Source organism: Trichosurus vulpecula, chromosome 7 (genome assembly GCF_011100635.1).
Source record: "Trichosurus vulpecula isolate mTriVul1 chromosome 7, mTriVul1.pri, whole genome shotgun sequence".
NCBI lineage: Eukaryota > Metazoa > Chordata > Mammalia > Diprotodontia > Phalangeridae > Trichosurus > Trichosurus vulpecula.
In genome coordinates, this window is record NC_050579.1 from 28,643,959 (window position 1) to 28,660,378 (window position 16,420).

Genomic DNA, 16,420 nt, shown 5'->3' on the forward strand with positions numbered 1-16,420 from the left:
GGGGTGCGATATGGGAAGGGCAGATAGGGATGGAGGGAAGGGAGGGGAAGGGCAGGATGTTCCATATTTAGGGAAAGACTCAGGTTCTCAGCAAATGTTTTTTGATGTGCTGATGTCCTCTGATCCAATGTTCCTGACAGTGTGGGCAGCTGCAGCTTTTGTCCTGTTAACAGGATGACTGGTCTTGGGGCTCAGAAAGATGGCTTCCCTTCACCCCACCCCACTCCCCCACCTCCACAAGAAGAAGCAAAGAACCCTGCGTCCCATCCTGGTGATTCTCTGGCTCTGAGTGAGGCCAGACCAGCAGGTCCTCATGGGGGGGTGGGGGACTGGGGGAAGAGGCAGGAGACAGCTGGTTAGGGAGTTCCAGAGATAGAGTCTCTAAGGCTGGGACTTCAGTCCCTTCAGACTGGTTTGAGGGCTCTCAAAGAGACCTCAGGCCAGAAATGGGGAGAACCAAGAAATAGAGGTGAAAAGGAAAAGCTGAAGAAAAAGGGAAATCCCTCCTGGAGCAGAACATTGGTCCTTGGCAGTCCCCCAGGGCATCCCTTGGCAAGGAGAACCTAGCGTGTCTCTGGCCTTGCCAAGCAAGGCTGACTGGCCCAAATGTCAGCCCTGGTTGCATCAAGGACTTTGGGACCTTGGCTCGTCTAAAAGGCTCTTGTGCCTTGAGTTCAGGGCCTGGTTACTGGGGGAAGGTTTAGAATAACAGCAGCAGCAGCAGCAGCTTCTGCCAGTGCTGGGGAACACGTGCACGCGCACGCACATGTTTACTAACCCTGGTCAAATCTTGTCTCTCCCACTTACACTTACTCAAACAAGTCTAATCTGAAAAATGACAGGGTCAGACTTGATGACCGCTGTGGTCCCTTCTGGCTCTGATTTTGTGACCCTATGCTACTAAGAGCACATCTGGATTCACAGACAGTGAGTAGATTCTTGTGGGAGCCATTTGCCTCTAGGAGAAAAAAAATGCAACATCCCCCCCAAAAACCTTGATCCAATAACCCCTAACCTTGAGGTAGTAACACCCCCTGCTCCCCACCTCCCACCCCAGCCTGGAAGGATGCTCTAGGCTGATTGGAACCTGGTCTGTAATTCCTCTAATTCCCCCTCCTTCGCTACCCCAACCCCTTCCCCAATTCCACTTGAGGGAACATTGTGTTGAAGGGAGTTTGCACTATCAATGCCCAAAGAGCGTGAGGTCAAGTGATCCTTGCTAGGCTATCAGTCTGTCATTGCAGAGACCCTGGGAAACTCCCACCAGAAAGGGTCAATGCTTCTCCTGTTCTAGAGAGGTCAGTCTAATTCTGACCTCAGAAAGGACAACTGTATCCAAGGTGGTGCTGGTCAGCTGATCAGAAATCAAATGCTACGAATTAGGGCTTGATTTATTTTGTTGTGGTTACTTAGACTTAAGAAAGTGAGAGAGAAAATGTTAACAATGCAAAAATGTGTTGTTTTTTTATTTTTTTGGAGAGTCAGCTGTTAAACATTTACCAGGGTGCTTCTGAATAGCAAATGAATCTCTGTCTCTTTCTCTCTCCATGTTTCCATGTCTTTCTTTTCTCTGTCTCTCTGTCTCTGTCTCAGTTTCTATCTGTCTCTCTCCCCATGTTTCCTTCTGTCTCTTTCTTCTTTCTCTGTTTCTCTCTGTCTCTTTCCCTTCTCTCCTTTCCTCTCCTCTCCTCTTCTCCGTTTCTTTCTGTCTCTTTCTTCTGTCTCTGTCTCTCCGTCGCTGTCTCTATCCCCCTTCCAAAAACCTTAGTACAATTTTGAGCTAGCAGAGGCCGGAGGAGGGGAGTCCTGTGCTGAAGCTGGAAGAGAGGGAGGACAGGGAGAAGAGAGAAGGGTATCCCCAGTCTTTCCCCCCAGACTTGCCTTTCCCACCTAGACAATGACCTCTGGGGCTCTAGCTGCCCCCATCTGAATCTCAGATCAAACTGGGCACATGCACTTCACCTGAAAACCTCAACCTCAGCACGGGGCCAAACTTTGGAGTCGAGCCATTTAAAGGTCTAAACAAGGCTTGGGGCTCAGCGAAAATGTTCCCTGGTTTCCCGCCAGGGAATGACAAAGCAGAAGTGCTCATGACCATTTCCTTCATAGAGGACTCATGTGGTGCTAACCCCCAGCACCGGGCTCATCAGTCACTGGAATGCCGAGATTCTCTTTGAGGAAACAAGTTCTCCCTGTGGGCGGGTGCGCTGCCCTTGCTTCCTGCCGGCTGCTCCAGGTTCCTCTAAAGGACGGAGTGTCTGGCAGGTACATCGATTCCTGAGCTGGCTACTCACCATGGCCTCCCAGCAAGCGCAACTCGTGGGGAATGGGCCCTAGGCTCACGCTCACACCTGGGATCTGAGACTGCGAGCTGCTCTTTGGCATGTGATACTTGATCTGAAGGCCGAGATGCCAAAAATAAATCGCACGTGGAAACCTTGAGACCAGCGAGCCAGCAGCCTGGATGGGGGGAGGAGCTCACTTTGGAAAGAAGTTTATAATTGAGTCAAAATGCAGGTAGGTCAGCAAGCACATGGATTTACCTTCTGGGATGTCCTCCATTCGGGTCCTCCTGACTCCAGGGCCACTCTCTACTCGCTGTGCCACCCAGTTGCCCCAATGTCCTCCAGTAGGAGTTCAGAGCACAAAGGGGATGATGAAGCCTCTTAGAGCAAGAATAGAAAACGAGAGACCCTGATCCATCCAATGAGATTTGAACCCAGAGCCACTATACCCAATCACATAGCCAGATGGGTGGTGCAGTAGATGGGGTACAGGACTTGGAGTCAGCGAGAGCTGAGTTCAAATCTGATCTCAGTTGCTCACTAGCTGTGTGACTCTGGGCAGGTCACTTAACCTTGGTCTGCCTCAGTTTCCTTATCTACAAAATGGTGACTACACACATACACACACACACATCTATAATGTACATAATAGTACATATATATAATATGTAATAGCACCTACCTCTCAGGGTTCTTGTGATGAGAAAACTTCAAAGTGCTTTGGAAACCTTAAAGTGCCGTATAAACAGTAACTCTTACAGTGATTGGGGATAGCCGGGTGGCACAATGGATAGAGCGCTAGGTCTGGAGTCAGGAAGACCCAAGTTCAAATCTGGCTTCAGACACTTCCTGGCTGTGTGACCCTGGGCAAATCACTTCACCCTGTTTGCCTCAGTTTCCTCATCTGTCAAATGAGCTGGAGAAGGAAATGGCAAACCAGTCCAGTATCTCTGCCAAAGAAGACCCCAAATGGGGTCACATAGAGTAACTGAACATTATAATGATTAATCGTTAAAATGTATTATACTTTTTAATGTAAATTTAGCCCCCTAAGTAGGTTGTAAGTCAGTCAATAAGCATTATATAAAACTTACTATGTGCCAAGCAAGGGGAAAATGCAGAAAGGCAAACTCTTGGTCCCTGCCTTCAAGGAGATCCCATTCTAAGGCAGAAAGACCACACACAAACCACTATGTTCATACAAGATAAATACTGGATAGACAGACGGTAAGCTCTTGTTACTTTTGATGGCCCTGACAGTGCCTCCTCTTAGACATAGTAGGTGCTTCCCTGCTCAGCCATGAAGTTGGAAGGATCGGATGACCTTTGTGGTCATCCGATCCTTCTTTTTACATGAGGGAAGTGGCAGTTTAGGAAAGATGTGCCTAGCTTAAGGTTTCGCAGGTAACAGGTACCAGAGGAGAGCTAAACCCATATCCTGACTTTAGCCTGTGATTTTCCTACTGGAAGAGGTTGACTGCCTAAAATGTATCTATCTGCTTACGTGTCTTAGCTCCTTCAAAAACTGTAAGCTCAAAAATCTATTGTGCTTCAGCTGGGGTAGCAATCCTGATCTTAAACAAGGTAAAAGCAAAATTAGACCTAATTGTGGGAAGGAAGGAACTACATCTTGTTAAAAGGTACCATAGACAATGAAGCAATCAAATTAGAAGAGCAAGGGGAACTCTACCTGTCAGAGCTAAGGGGAGGTGAAGAATTCATGACCAAATAAGAGACAGAAGTATAGAATAGAATTCATTTTGATCATATTAAATTCAAAAGCTTTTACACAAACAAAACCAATGCAGCCATGATTAGAAGGAAAGCAGAAAGCTGGGAAACGATCTTTACAAGTGTCTCTGCTAAAGGCCTCGTTTCTCAACTATACAGAGAGCACTTGTTACTTATGAGAAGACAAGCCACCTCCCAATTAATAAATCATCAAAGGATATGAACAGGCAGTTTTCAGATGAAGATAGCAAAGATGTCTATAGGCATATGAAGAAGTGTTCTAAATCACTTTTGATTAGAGAAATGCAAGCTAAAAACCATAAGCTCACTGAGAGGACCCCTACTGCATTCATCTCAATGTTCCTTTATTGCACCTAGCATTCCACCCAATAGGGACAGCTCCTGGATTCAAACCCAGGTCGTCTGATTCCCAATCCAGCATTCCTTCCACACACTGCCTCCCTCACTCGTTATTTATGAGACTGACTTCTCCAGCAGATGTCTGGGGCAAATGTTCAAGTAGAGTGGGTGTGGATTATCATTGTCATTAATGTAATTTAAAATACGTCACCATGGGTCTTGCCACTGGTCAATACTGTTCAGCCTCTGAGAGTGGGGATTTTGGAGGTGAACTCATCACTGAAATGCAGTCCGCTCCATGACACCTGGCATATGTTTAAATCCCTCGGGTGACAAGGAGCAGTCAGCCTCGTTACTTTTGGCCAGCTCCCACTTTCATGAAGCCTCCTTAGTTCAAGCCTAAGTCTGCCTTTCCTGGTTCAGCAAGCCCTCCTCAAGGGCCTGTTGTAAACAGGAGACTGTCCACTCTGGAGTGGTACCCGAATGTCTTGGGAGAGCATGGTGGCTGCCTTCCACGATGATGTGGTCCTTAAAGGTGAGCTATGTTCCCCAAGCACGGATCTCCATTATGACATATAAGCTTGTTGTGAAACTTTCTAGATGGTCAGCCAGCACAAGGTTGAAGGTTTCTCTGCTTTAGAGCCTCACGGGGCATGCTTGGTGTGACAGGCCTGAAATCGGGGCAGTGAAGGCCAGCGCCCATGGACACTGAGCATTTGTTACTCAGCAAAATCCTTGTAGACCGTAGATTATTATTGCACATTCTGATTGTGTGGCTGTCCTTAAGGACCGAGGCCTCTCTCACTTATGTGGAAAGCATGTTAAAAACCTTTTTGGTTCCACTGAAATATTAACAGATATTTCTCAAAAGATCTTTCCAGGCTCAACCCTAAGCAAGAAGTCAAGCAAAAGAGAGTGACAGGTCTGGAGAAAGTGGGTTAAGGGTGGTGACCAAATTTAGAACCACCACCTAAGGTCCAATAGAATACATAGCTTTCCCCATTCCTTGAAGGGATGAGTCACCATCTGTAGGTCTGCCTGCAGTTAACTTCATACAAGATGCCCCCACACTCCATTTCCAGCTTCCTTTTTTGTTTTTTATATCCTCAGCACTTAGCTCAATGCCTCACATGGTAGGCACTCAATAAATGTTCACTGAATTGAATTTTTGAAAAAGTTTAGGGTATGTTTAAGTTTCCAAGGAAATGGTCAAAGGAGGAATTTTGCTGTTTTAAGATTGGATTAAGTGGCTTTTGTTCATGGTGTAGAATGTTAACCCCAAACAGTACTTTATCATATCCTTTTCTCTTCCTTGTTCAAGATTAATCCTGTTAATTCTCAAGGCATCCTAAGGTATGGATGGGGAGGCCGGCAGTTTGGACATTTCTCTGGTTAAGCAAGAAGACAGGATTAACATTCCTTTTTTAGTGCTCCCTACTGGATCCAGTGCCCAGCCTCTTTCCAGCCCCTGCTCCATCATTGCCAGATATCCTTTGCTGTGCTAGGTCACCAAGTGCCTGGGGGTTTCCTGTGCCTCAGTCTTACCCATTCAAGCTCTGAAAGCCCACTTTGCCCTCCTAAGGGACTGCAGGAGTCCAAGGGGTGGGCGGCCCTCCAGTGGCTCCTGGGCCCATTAAAACAGAAGCTTGACTTCTTCTTACTCAGTCTCAACTTCCTAGACACTGGCAGCCAATGGTCCCCAGCTCCAGGTCAGCACTAGGGAACTACCGGTATTTGTTCCATTGCCAATCTTCTGACCCAGCCTTGACTTTCCCACCCCTGCTATCATTCTGTCTCTCTTCTTTCATAGCTAAACTCCCAGAAAAGGCCATCTACAATGTGTCCCCACTTCTTCTCTCTTACAATCTGGTCTCCGACCTTGTCATTCCAGCAAAACTGCTCTACAATGTGTCCCCACTTCCTCTCTCTTACAATCTGATCTCCGACCTTGTCATTCCAGCAAAACTGCTCTGCCAAATCCAACAGCCTTTTCTCAATCCTTTCTCCTTGACCTCTATGGTAGCCTTTGTCAGCTGATCATTCTCTCCTGGCTTTCCTCTCCTTTGCTGGATCCTCTTCCAGATCCTGCCTTCAAATGGTAGGCAGCCCTCAGGGTCTGCTAGGCCTTCTCTTCTTCTATATTACTTCACTTGACCTCATCAGCTCTCCAGATTTAATTACCATCTCTATGCTGATGATTCTCAAATCTACCTTCCCTGCTGATCAGCTCTAATCTCACATTTCCAACTGCCTTCCAGACATCTTGAACTGGATGTGCAGTAACTGATATTTTAAATTCAATGTCCAAAACCAAACTCAGTCTCTTTTGCCCTAAATTCCACCCTCCTGCCCCCCAATTACCGTAGAGGGCAATACCATCCTCCCATTCTCCCAAGCTCATAAACTAGGAGTCAACAAGTCCTCCGGAACATACCCTACCAGATGCTCTCGATACTGCCTCTGCCATGGTCCTGGCCCTCATCACCCCATGCCTGTATTATTGTAGCAGGTTGGCCTGTGGCCTCAGGTATCTACTCCAATCCATCCTTCATTTGGCCACTAAAGTGATTTTCCTAAAGTGCACATCTGACTGTATCACACCCCTGCTCAACAAACTCCCAGGTTGCCTATCACCTACAGGAGAAATACTAAATTCATTTGGCATTCAAAGCCCTTTGTAACCTAGCCCCTGCCCACCTCTGATCCAGTGATACCAGCCCCAACTGTTCTACAAACTCATCAATAGGTTTGGGCCATTTTTTTGTCCTCCCACGCCTAGGATGCTCTTCCTTATCCTACCACCTTCCTAGGACCCAACAAAAATCTCATTTTCTACATGATGCTTTCCTCAACCCCTTAATTCTAGTGCCTTCCCCCTCAATTATTTCCTGTTTGTCCTGTACATAGCTAGTTTGGACATATTTGCTTGCTTGTCTTTTCCATTAGGTTGCGAGCTCCTTGAAGAAAGGAACTCTTTGTATCTCTAGCACAGTGCCTGGCGCTTGCTAAGTGCTTGATGGGTTTTGCGCTAATGTAGGAGGAGCAGTGCCCCCCCTCCCCCAACCTTACCGTAAAAGCCGATAGAAGCCAAGCACTTCTGGCACCTCTTAAACATTAGCCTGTCCTCCAAACCACAGCTGTCCAAGGTCTCAGCAGAAAACTCTTTGCCCCTGATCTCATCACCCACACAGGCACACAAACGTGAACACACAACACAGAACTGGACCATCACCAACTTGAATGGGCAGCTCTGACAGCACGAAATCAATTTTCTCGTTGGCCTTGTGATTGAGAGATTGGCAAAGCAAAGCTCACGCAACCACTTAGGTGAATGGCAGGACCTGGGAAGGTTGAGGCCTGGCTTCATCTCTGAAATAAGCAAGCCACCACTATAGGAAATGAAAACAATGAACCCAAAAAATATTCATGGGCCTTAAAAAATCCATTTCCCTTTCTCTGGTGACAAAGCTCCCACTTCAGTTCTCTTTGAATAATTAATTCTCTTTCCTTTGGACAATTCTACCCAAAAATTTTTTTGTAGACTCTAAGAAGGCCCAAGGACCATCTGGCATCTTCTATGCTTTTATCATACCCCTCCCCCAACCAAGGATAATCAAGTGCCCATTCCCACACTCACAGATGTCACATCCAGGAGGAAATAAACTTTATTTGAATCACTAGCCAAAACTTAAAGATACTCTTTTTGCTAAGAGTTTACACACAATCTTTCATTTTGATGAGAGACCACGCAAGCACTTGCCTCATCCCAACATTTTATATTATCTCATGTTATCTCCAGTGGGAATACCTTTCTCCCCCTCGAAGGCTGTTCTGAAAAAAAAAGGACATTACTGACAAATAGGCAAAGAAACAAAGTACTGGTGGGCTCAGCTTTTTTTATCATTTCACTCGAATTATGGATTAGGTTAAATTAGATTGGTCTTCAGAGTTGATTTTTCCATTTCTTCCTTTTGAAGGTCTCAATTAGGCTAATCCTGCAAAAGAAAGAGAGGAGTATTACATGTGCTGTAAACATCTACATTAAGGCCAAAAAATGACTGGGCTGTCCACTGCTGAGTAAACATAATCCTTCTGAGCTCTAAGTTCAAATTCTACCTTCATATGCAATGTCACTGGCACGTCATTTAACCTCTGAGCCTCACTTGGCTCACTGTAGAGTGAAGATGTTGGTAGGAGCACCTGTGCTGCTACAGAAGCAGCAGCCATCCAGGCTCTGTTGAAGGACTTCCAACAGCAGGGAACTCCTCATTCCCTTCTGCAGTTCATTCTACTGACAGCTCAAATCAGTGCAAAGTCCAGCAGAAATCTATCTCCCACAAAAGGAAGTATCTGCTAGCATTCTTCTTAGAATGAGGTTAGCATCTCTAGGAAGAAGTGGGTCCCAAAGCAGTGATCCTGAGGACTAAGGCAGGAGCTGCCTCCAGAAGACAAGAAACAGCCCATTTCTCCCAAAGCTTCCAGATGGCAGCAGGAGCAGCGGTACTTACCATTTGCAAACCTGCACTGCTTCAGCACCTCGCTAAAGCCCTCACACAGCTTGAGGTCACCCTGGTTCTGGGCACACTCTAAGAACTGCTTCATCTCATAGTGGCAGGGACCAAACTGCTGCTGCTGTTGCTGGTACGCTGGCTGGGCTGCCTGAGGCTCCTGGGAAGAGAAAGGCATCTCAAGCAAAGACTTCAAGAACACCCCTAAGCTACATATAAAAAAAAAAATTAAACTAGAAGGTGATCATTAGATTGGAGCTTTTGAAAAGCACTTAGATACCTCTACAGAAGGTACAGTAAGAGAGATGAACAAGTAAGATCACACAGCACAGAGTCAGAGACAGCAGAATGGAGGGACACATGACTACATGAGAGACTGATAAGAGCCAAGAAGAGAATGAAAGCTCTAAGATAATGAGCTCTTAAAGATCAGTCTGAAAGGAAACCATGGAAATGATTCAGGGCTAACCTCTAAAATCCCGCTTTGGAAAGATGAACGGGAGTTTAATTTCTAACACATTCTGACAGCTCAGGATCCAAAGTGCAACATGATCAATCCCCATCGACAAATGCCCCTTACTGAAAACTACCAAGGAATAAGATGGTGGCAGCCCCTCGGGAGGATGAGGTATCTGCTCAATATGTACTGACGTACCTGGTAGGTGATATCAGGCCTTGCAGGCTCAGCACTGCTCCCACCACCGAAGCCACTAGTAATGGCATGACCAATAGTGTGGCCCACAGCTGAGCCCACTGCAACTCCTGCTGCTGTGGTAGCCATCTGGGCCATCAAACCCGGCTGCTTGGGTGCAGCACCAGGAGGGGCAACTGCAGATGGTGGTACTGCTGCTGGAGGATGAGCTGCTGGTGCTGGTGCTGGTGCAGCTCTCATTGGGGGTGCCCGACTGTAAAAGAAAAACAAAAGATTCTATCTCAAACTGACCAAGATTTGCAAATGTTGGGGGTAGGGGTGGGTATCTTTCACATTTACATTTCAACAACCTGGGTCTTTATTTAAAATGTTGCTCATTCTTTTATTGTTATTATTGCACTTCAAAAATCCTCCTGGAACAAAAGAAAAATATATATGGACCCAGAACTAGGTTCAATTCAGGGCTGTCACTGGGGGACCTTGGGCAAGTCACTGTACCATCCATTTTTTTTTTGGAGGGGGGAAGGCAGGGCAATTGGGTTTAAGTGACTTGCCCAAGGTCACACAGCTACTAAGTGTGTCAAGCATCTGAGGCCACATTTGAACTCAGGTCCTCCAGAGTCCAGGGCTCTACTCACTGCACCACCTAGCTGTCCCCATCCATTTTTATTTTTTTAAAGATCCCCTGCCGTATGTAGAATAAAGTAATTTGAAGACCCGATGAAATGAGACATTAAAGCAAACTGAAAACCTTCAAGTGCAGTACAGATCATGCCTTTATCATCGATAACAAAAACAAGGATGAGAAAGACAAACCCCATCCTCAACCCTGCCCTGATCAAGCAGAAGAGAAATTATTAGTTCCTGTGTGATACTGGCTGGGCAGATCAAGTCTCAAGTGACTGGGGGTGGACCCAAAGCCATAATCAAGCAGTGGATTACATTTCGGCTCAAAGGATTTGGTGCAGAAAAGTCTTCTAATCTAGTACAATCCCTCGTTTCACAGAGCAGGAAGCCAAGGACATGCCCCAAAGGGGGTAAGAATGGGTGACAGCAAGGAGCAGGAACTGTGTATAGTCCCTAGGCCCTGACCAAAATAGTGAGGCCCTGAGCAAGATTTTAGAATGTAAATTCTTAACTTAATCTTAAACTTAACTGAATTAAGTTCATTTTCCATGAACTCAACATATTTTTTGATAACTGCATTCAATGTAATTGGTGTCTTTGGTCAACAAGAAGCATCTATGTACCCTCAGATTAAGCCCTGGAGATACAATCAAAGACAAAAAACAGCTCCAGCTCCAGGGAGCTGGGTCTGAAGGGGGGAGAAAATATGCAAAAGCAGCTATGTAGAAATTGGAGATGATCACAAAAGGAAGCTGGACTACCATTAAGAGGAATCCAGAAGGTTTTCTGTAGAAGGCAGGATTTTAGCTGGAGCTTTAAGAGGCCAGGAGATGGAGGTGTGAGAGCATTCCAGGCTAGAGAAACTACCTGGAGTTAAAAATGTGTTGTGCAAGAAAGCCAGTAGCACTGGATTGCCTAAAAACTGAGAAGGGAGGAGGGGGGTCGGTTACGAAGGGCTTTAAAACCGAACAACAGATTTCGCTTCATCCTGGATGTTATAGGGAGTCACTGGACTTTAGCGACCGTGTGTCACACACAACCACCCAGGATCTGAATCTCAGCCTCAGAAGCTGGCCCACGGAGCTAACGGCCCACAAGCAGGGGCCCATCTCCAGTCGTCCTGATCTATATCTGGCTCTGGAGGAGAAAGTGAGGCTGGGGACTTTGCACAGGCCGGTGCCACTCAAATCCGACTTACATTCAAGTCATCTTGTTCTTAGCGAAGGAAGAACGAACAGCAGCCCTTAGGCAGCACGCTACTTGTTCATGGAATTACAAAACCAGTCCACGGGGAAGAGTGGGAGAAACAGGGCAGATGGAAGGGGAGGGGGCGGTGTAAGAGAGATAAGTTAAATTCTGGTTTTAACACGAGAAATTTCATTACAGTTTTGCTTTGAAGTAAAATTTTTCGTCCTCTACATTTTCCTTGATTAGCGGCTTAAATGATGGTAATTACGGCCCAATGCCTGAGGACGCAGGGAGGTAAACAGAGGCACAGGGCGGGGGTGGGGTGCTAACGGTCCTAACAGCGCTCAAAGCCCGGCTCCTCAGCACCGCTGGACGTTCAGGCAGGGGGCGGTGTGGCCGCCGGCCGGCTCCAAGCACCGGCCGGCCCGCAGAAGGCCACCGGCGCAGCTCGGGCCCCGGAAGCAGGCAGGAAGGAGCCTCCCGCTGTGGCGGGAACCACGTGGGCCTCGAGGAGGGGCAACACTCATGCGAGAAGGGTGAGTGGGGGAGGGGGCCCATCGAGCTGGCTGCCCCTCCCCCCCAGCGGCCTTCCCGTCTGCGTCACAGGGCTTCCAGCTCCCGTCCTCGCCTTCTTTCCTCCAGAGTCGCCCCGCCACCTTCCCGTCACCTCGGCCTTGTCTCTTACCTGGCCGGGGGGGCCATCCGGGAGGTCCGGCTCCTGCTTCCACGCGGCATAGTCGACTCCTAGGGGGTAGAGGTCCTGGGGAGAAGTGAAAGGCGAGAAGCTGCAGCGGTTCCTTGAGGTGGGTCGCTTATAGCCTCTGACCAATCAGTGGCCGCCCGCCTGCTCACTCGCGGCCTATCAGCGTCCTCCCGCCTCCACGAGCCGCCGCCAGCCAATCAGCGCCTCTCTCGCAAGGCTTTACCGACTCGCCCCGCTCTGACCGCATCGTGAAGGTCACTGAGATGAGCGGCAGAGTCACGCGTCGCGCCCGTTGGACGTCACTTGCCAGGCCCCTCCTAGTCGCTTTCAAGTAGGAAGCACACGTCGTTGCCTAGCAACTGCCACTCGGCTTGAGTCAGGAAACTGATCTTCGTCTTCCTTCCAGGGGGCGGGAAAATGTGGCATTGGGGGGCGCCGTCAGTGCTACGCTCCCTCCCCCTCCACGAAGTCTTTAGGTCTACGCCGGGACAAGAAGCCTGGGGTCAGAGTTGCACTGGCAGCCCCCAAGTTGGAATAGCTGCTTGTATTCCCTGCCCTTAGCACAATGCCTGGCCCGTACATGGTGGGCGCACAATAAGTGTTTGTTGACTTAACCTGAGTCCGGGACGGAGAGTTCCGAGGTGGCCTTCAAGGCCAGCCTTGACCTTCCCGCATTCCTGTACCCTAGGGGTGGGGCGGTTTGTCTCTCCACCACCACCTCTGCTGTGGGTACGGCGCTGGAGCTTCCCGCCTGTAGGGACATTCAGCCAATAAGCTTTTATTGAGCGCCTGCTGTGTGCCCCGCATTATGCTCGGTGCTGCCTATACGAAAAAAGGCAAAAACCAGTTTCTGCTGAGAAACAACTATAAACAGACAGGATATGACGTGGTTTGGGATTGCTGGGAACCCTGAAAATGTCAGGGTCCAGGTAGGTCTTCCTGGAAAGAATTCAAGCCTTTCAGTCAGAGTAGCAAGGTTTATTTTAACGCCAATAGAGCTGGCTAGATTCCTAAAGGAGAGATTGATACTTATATACAAAAAAAAAAAAAAAACAAACCCAAAACAACAGAACAGATCTGGAGATTAAGGAGGGGCAAATAGCCTGGGCCGGCCAGTGCCGACTGTGAAAGGAGTTAAGTGGCCTGGGGTGGGGCGGAGAACCACCGAGAAAGGACTATTGAGCATCTGGGTGGGCTGGGCCGGGCCAGATGCCTCCAGGCGAGATGCCAGAGACCGGCTTGCTGAAATGTATAGGAAGATTCAGGATCCAGGTCCCATCACCCAATCAGTATCAGTGTAAATGGACAATAATTATAGGGAAAGGCACTAGCCTTGGGGGCTCCCAGAAAGGATTCTTGGATAATGAGATTTGAGCTGTCTCCTAAAGAGCCTGGAGGTGCGGGTGGAGGTGACAAGAGAGAGCATTCCAAGCTTGAGGACTGCCAGTGGGGAGATGCAATACACAAAATAGGCTTAGTAAAGTTAATTAGAATGGCGATTTGGGCAGTGGCGGGAAGAATAAATTAGGGGAAAGACTGGAGGCAGAAAGATGAAACTAGGCGGTCATATGTCTAGGCAAGACATGGGGACCTGAACTTGGGGGGAATGGGGAAAAATGAATAATGGGAAAGATGTAGAGGCAGAATCAGCAGCATTTGGTAATTAACTGGATGTGAAAATAGGAATCAACAAACCGTGCCCATTGTGTGCCAGGGGATGCGTACATTACAAAGAACCCAACCTGCTATCAGGGCGCATTCATTTTATCAGTGCAGAAAACATGCACATATGTAAATATATAAATACAAGTTAGTTTGGGAGCCTTAGGAAAGTTTTTGTGCGGAAGATGGTGTTTGAATTGCATCTTGAAAGGAGGGATTCTGTGAAGCAGAGGTGAGGAGAGAGAGCATTTCAGTAACGCAGAACCGTGGGGGGAATGGTCCAGGAAAAAACCTCAGGTCAATAGAGCTGGACCTTAGTGTGGGAAGGGGAGTAATGCACCATGAAGCCGCTAGGTGGCACAAGCGGCTGGCGCGCTGGACTCGGAGTCAGGAAGACCTGAATTGAGATACTGACCCAGACCCTTGGCTGAGTGACTCTGGACTAGTCCCTTTTTGTGTCTGCCCCAGTTGGAGATCATAATAGCATCTGCCTCGTAGGGTTGTTGTGAGATTCAAATGAGTGAGTGTAAGAAAAGCATAAAAATGCTATTACAATTATAATGAGGCAAGGAAGACAGCGGAGAACCAGGGTGCCAGTGACTTTAAAAGTCAAAATAAAGTGTGACCTTGGGCAAATCACCTAAGCCCAATTGCCCTGCCAAAAAAAATAATAAAGTGGTTACATATTATCTTAGTGGCAGCTAATGAGCGAGGGAGTGACATGGTCAGATCTGTGTAGAGGATAGATTGGAAGGGGGAGAGACTTGGGTCCAGTGAGAATAGTGGAGAAGGGGAACAGAGCTAGGGGAGTGGTTGTGTCAAAAGACAAGGGGTCAGGGTGTACAAGTACAAAAATATTTATAGCAGCTCTTTTCATGGTAGCCAGAAACTGGAAATGAAGGATGCTCCCAGTTATTGGGGAGCGGATAAACAAATTGTGGTACAGGAATATCGTGGAATATTGTTGTGCCATAAGAAATGATGAATTGGAAAGATTCAGAAGAAACAATGAATGTAGTGACCAGAACTAGAACAATTTACATGACATGACAGAGAAAATACACCTTTGAGTCTTTATAATTCTGCCTTCGATGGGAGTCCAGAGGACTTAGCATGAATCATGCCACCTACCTCCAGCCCAAGAAGTTGATGTCCATAAAGTCCAGAATAAAACATGCACTTTGGGACATGGCCAACATGGAGGATAGGGGTGAGGTGCTTTGCTGGTATACGTGATTTTGTTATGAGCATTTTGTTCTCTGTTACTGTTAAAAATGGACGGGGAGGGATAGTAGGAAGAAGAGAGAGTTTTTAAAAATTGGGTTTTATACAGAAGATATTTGGGAAGTTAAATGGCAAGATTTGGCCATTGGGAAAAAAAAAAGGATTTGGCAATTGATTGAATATGAGGAATCAGGGAGAGTGAGAAGTTGAAGATAACACCAAGATTATGGATTTGGGAGATTGGAAGGATGGTGAAGTTGAGGGTTGGGGGAGACAAGGTCCAGGAACCCAAGACTGGAAGTTCCCAGACAGGGTCATTGAGGGGGAGTCCCCCTCAAGGTCCCGAGTACTGGAGAGGGTCGGGGCCATCTGGAATGAATTCATTCTCAGGCATTCTTTAAGTCAAGGTAGCAAAGATTACGCTTTACAGCGGGCAGAAGTTCTTAGGAAACCTGCAACCTTACAGGGGTGCAGGGAAAGTTTATATAGGAGATTTGGGGGTGAAGCATGTCAATTAGGTGTTTTGGGGTGAGATTGGGGAGTGGTTAAGGGGTGGTCAGTTCTTAAAGGAACATCTTACCCAGAGTTCACTGGGAAATAGCCCAAGGTGGGGGGGGGGCAGCCTGGAGGTGTGGTTTTTGCCTTGAACCCTCAGTAAGTCAACTAATGGTCAGGGCTGACTGGAAATATCCAGATGGCTTCCATCAAATGTCTTGTTAGACAAGATGAATGCAAGGGAGTATACATATGTCTATGTCTAGGATACATATCAGTAAGGTCAGTAGTAGTAAATATCATTATGGCCCAGTGCACAGTCAATTAGGATGTACACAGGGAGTCCAATAAATTATAGAATTTATTTTTGTGCAGCTGGCCGGAGTATCAGAAGGAGAGATAAGTGTTTTGCTAAGGCATGCTGCCCTTGAACTGAAGAGGAACTGCCTGAGACAGTATTTTGAGGCTAGGGAGAGATGTGATTTTAGAACTGGATGTGGTTTTGGAATTGGGTCCAGGCACAGGCACCGAAGCAGAGGCTAAGGAGAAATGTTAGAATTAGGGTCCAAGCACAAGCACCCAAGTACCCCATCAGTGGTGCCTTTGAAAAAAACAAGCTAGGTGGTACTATGGTGGATAGAGTCAGCCTTGGAGTCAGGAGGACCTGAGTTCAAATCCAACCTCAGACAATTACTAGCTGTTTGATCCTGAGCAAGGAACTTAACCCTGATTACCTAAAGAAAAAAAAAAGTTTAAAAGTTGGTTGGATTTGGGCAGAAAGATAATTCCATTTTGAACATGCTGAGTTTGAGAGTTTTTCAGGACATCTGGTTTGAAGCATTCAACAGGCAGTCAGTGGGTGATTCAGGACTGAAGCTCAAAGAGAAAGCCTGAGATTAGATATGTGTATTTGTAAGTGCATAATTAAATAATAAGATTACTAAATTCATGGAAACTGATGAAGCCACCTAGCGTGCAGGGCCAG

The 16,420-nt window shown here is 47.2% G+C and overlaps 1 protein-coding gene across 1 annotated transcript; it reads right to left on the minus strand.

The window, feature by feature from the left end:
* Positions 1-8,020: 8,020 nt before the first annotated feature.
* On the minus strand, positions 8,021-12,215 carry LOC118858615 (coiled-coil-helix-coiled-coil-helix domain-containing protein 2-like). Its single transcript, XM_036769194.1, has 4 exons — positions 12,037-12,215; positions 9,540-9,789; positions 8,885-9,044; positions 8,021-8,371 (listed from the first exon to the last, which is right to left on the minus strand). The coding sequence occupies exons 1-4, from the start codon at positions 12,084-12,086 to the stop codon at positions 8,361-8,363; spliced, it is 471 nt and encodes a 156-aa protein (XP_036625089.1). The 5' UTR covers positions 12,087-12,215; the 3' UTR covers positions 8,021-8,360.
* Between the last annotated feature and the right edge of the window lie 4,205 nt (positions 12,216-16,420).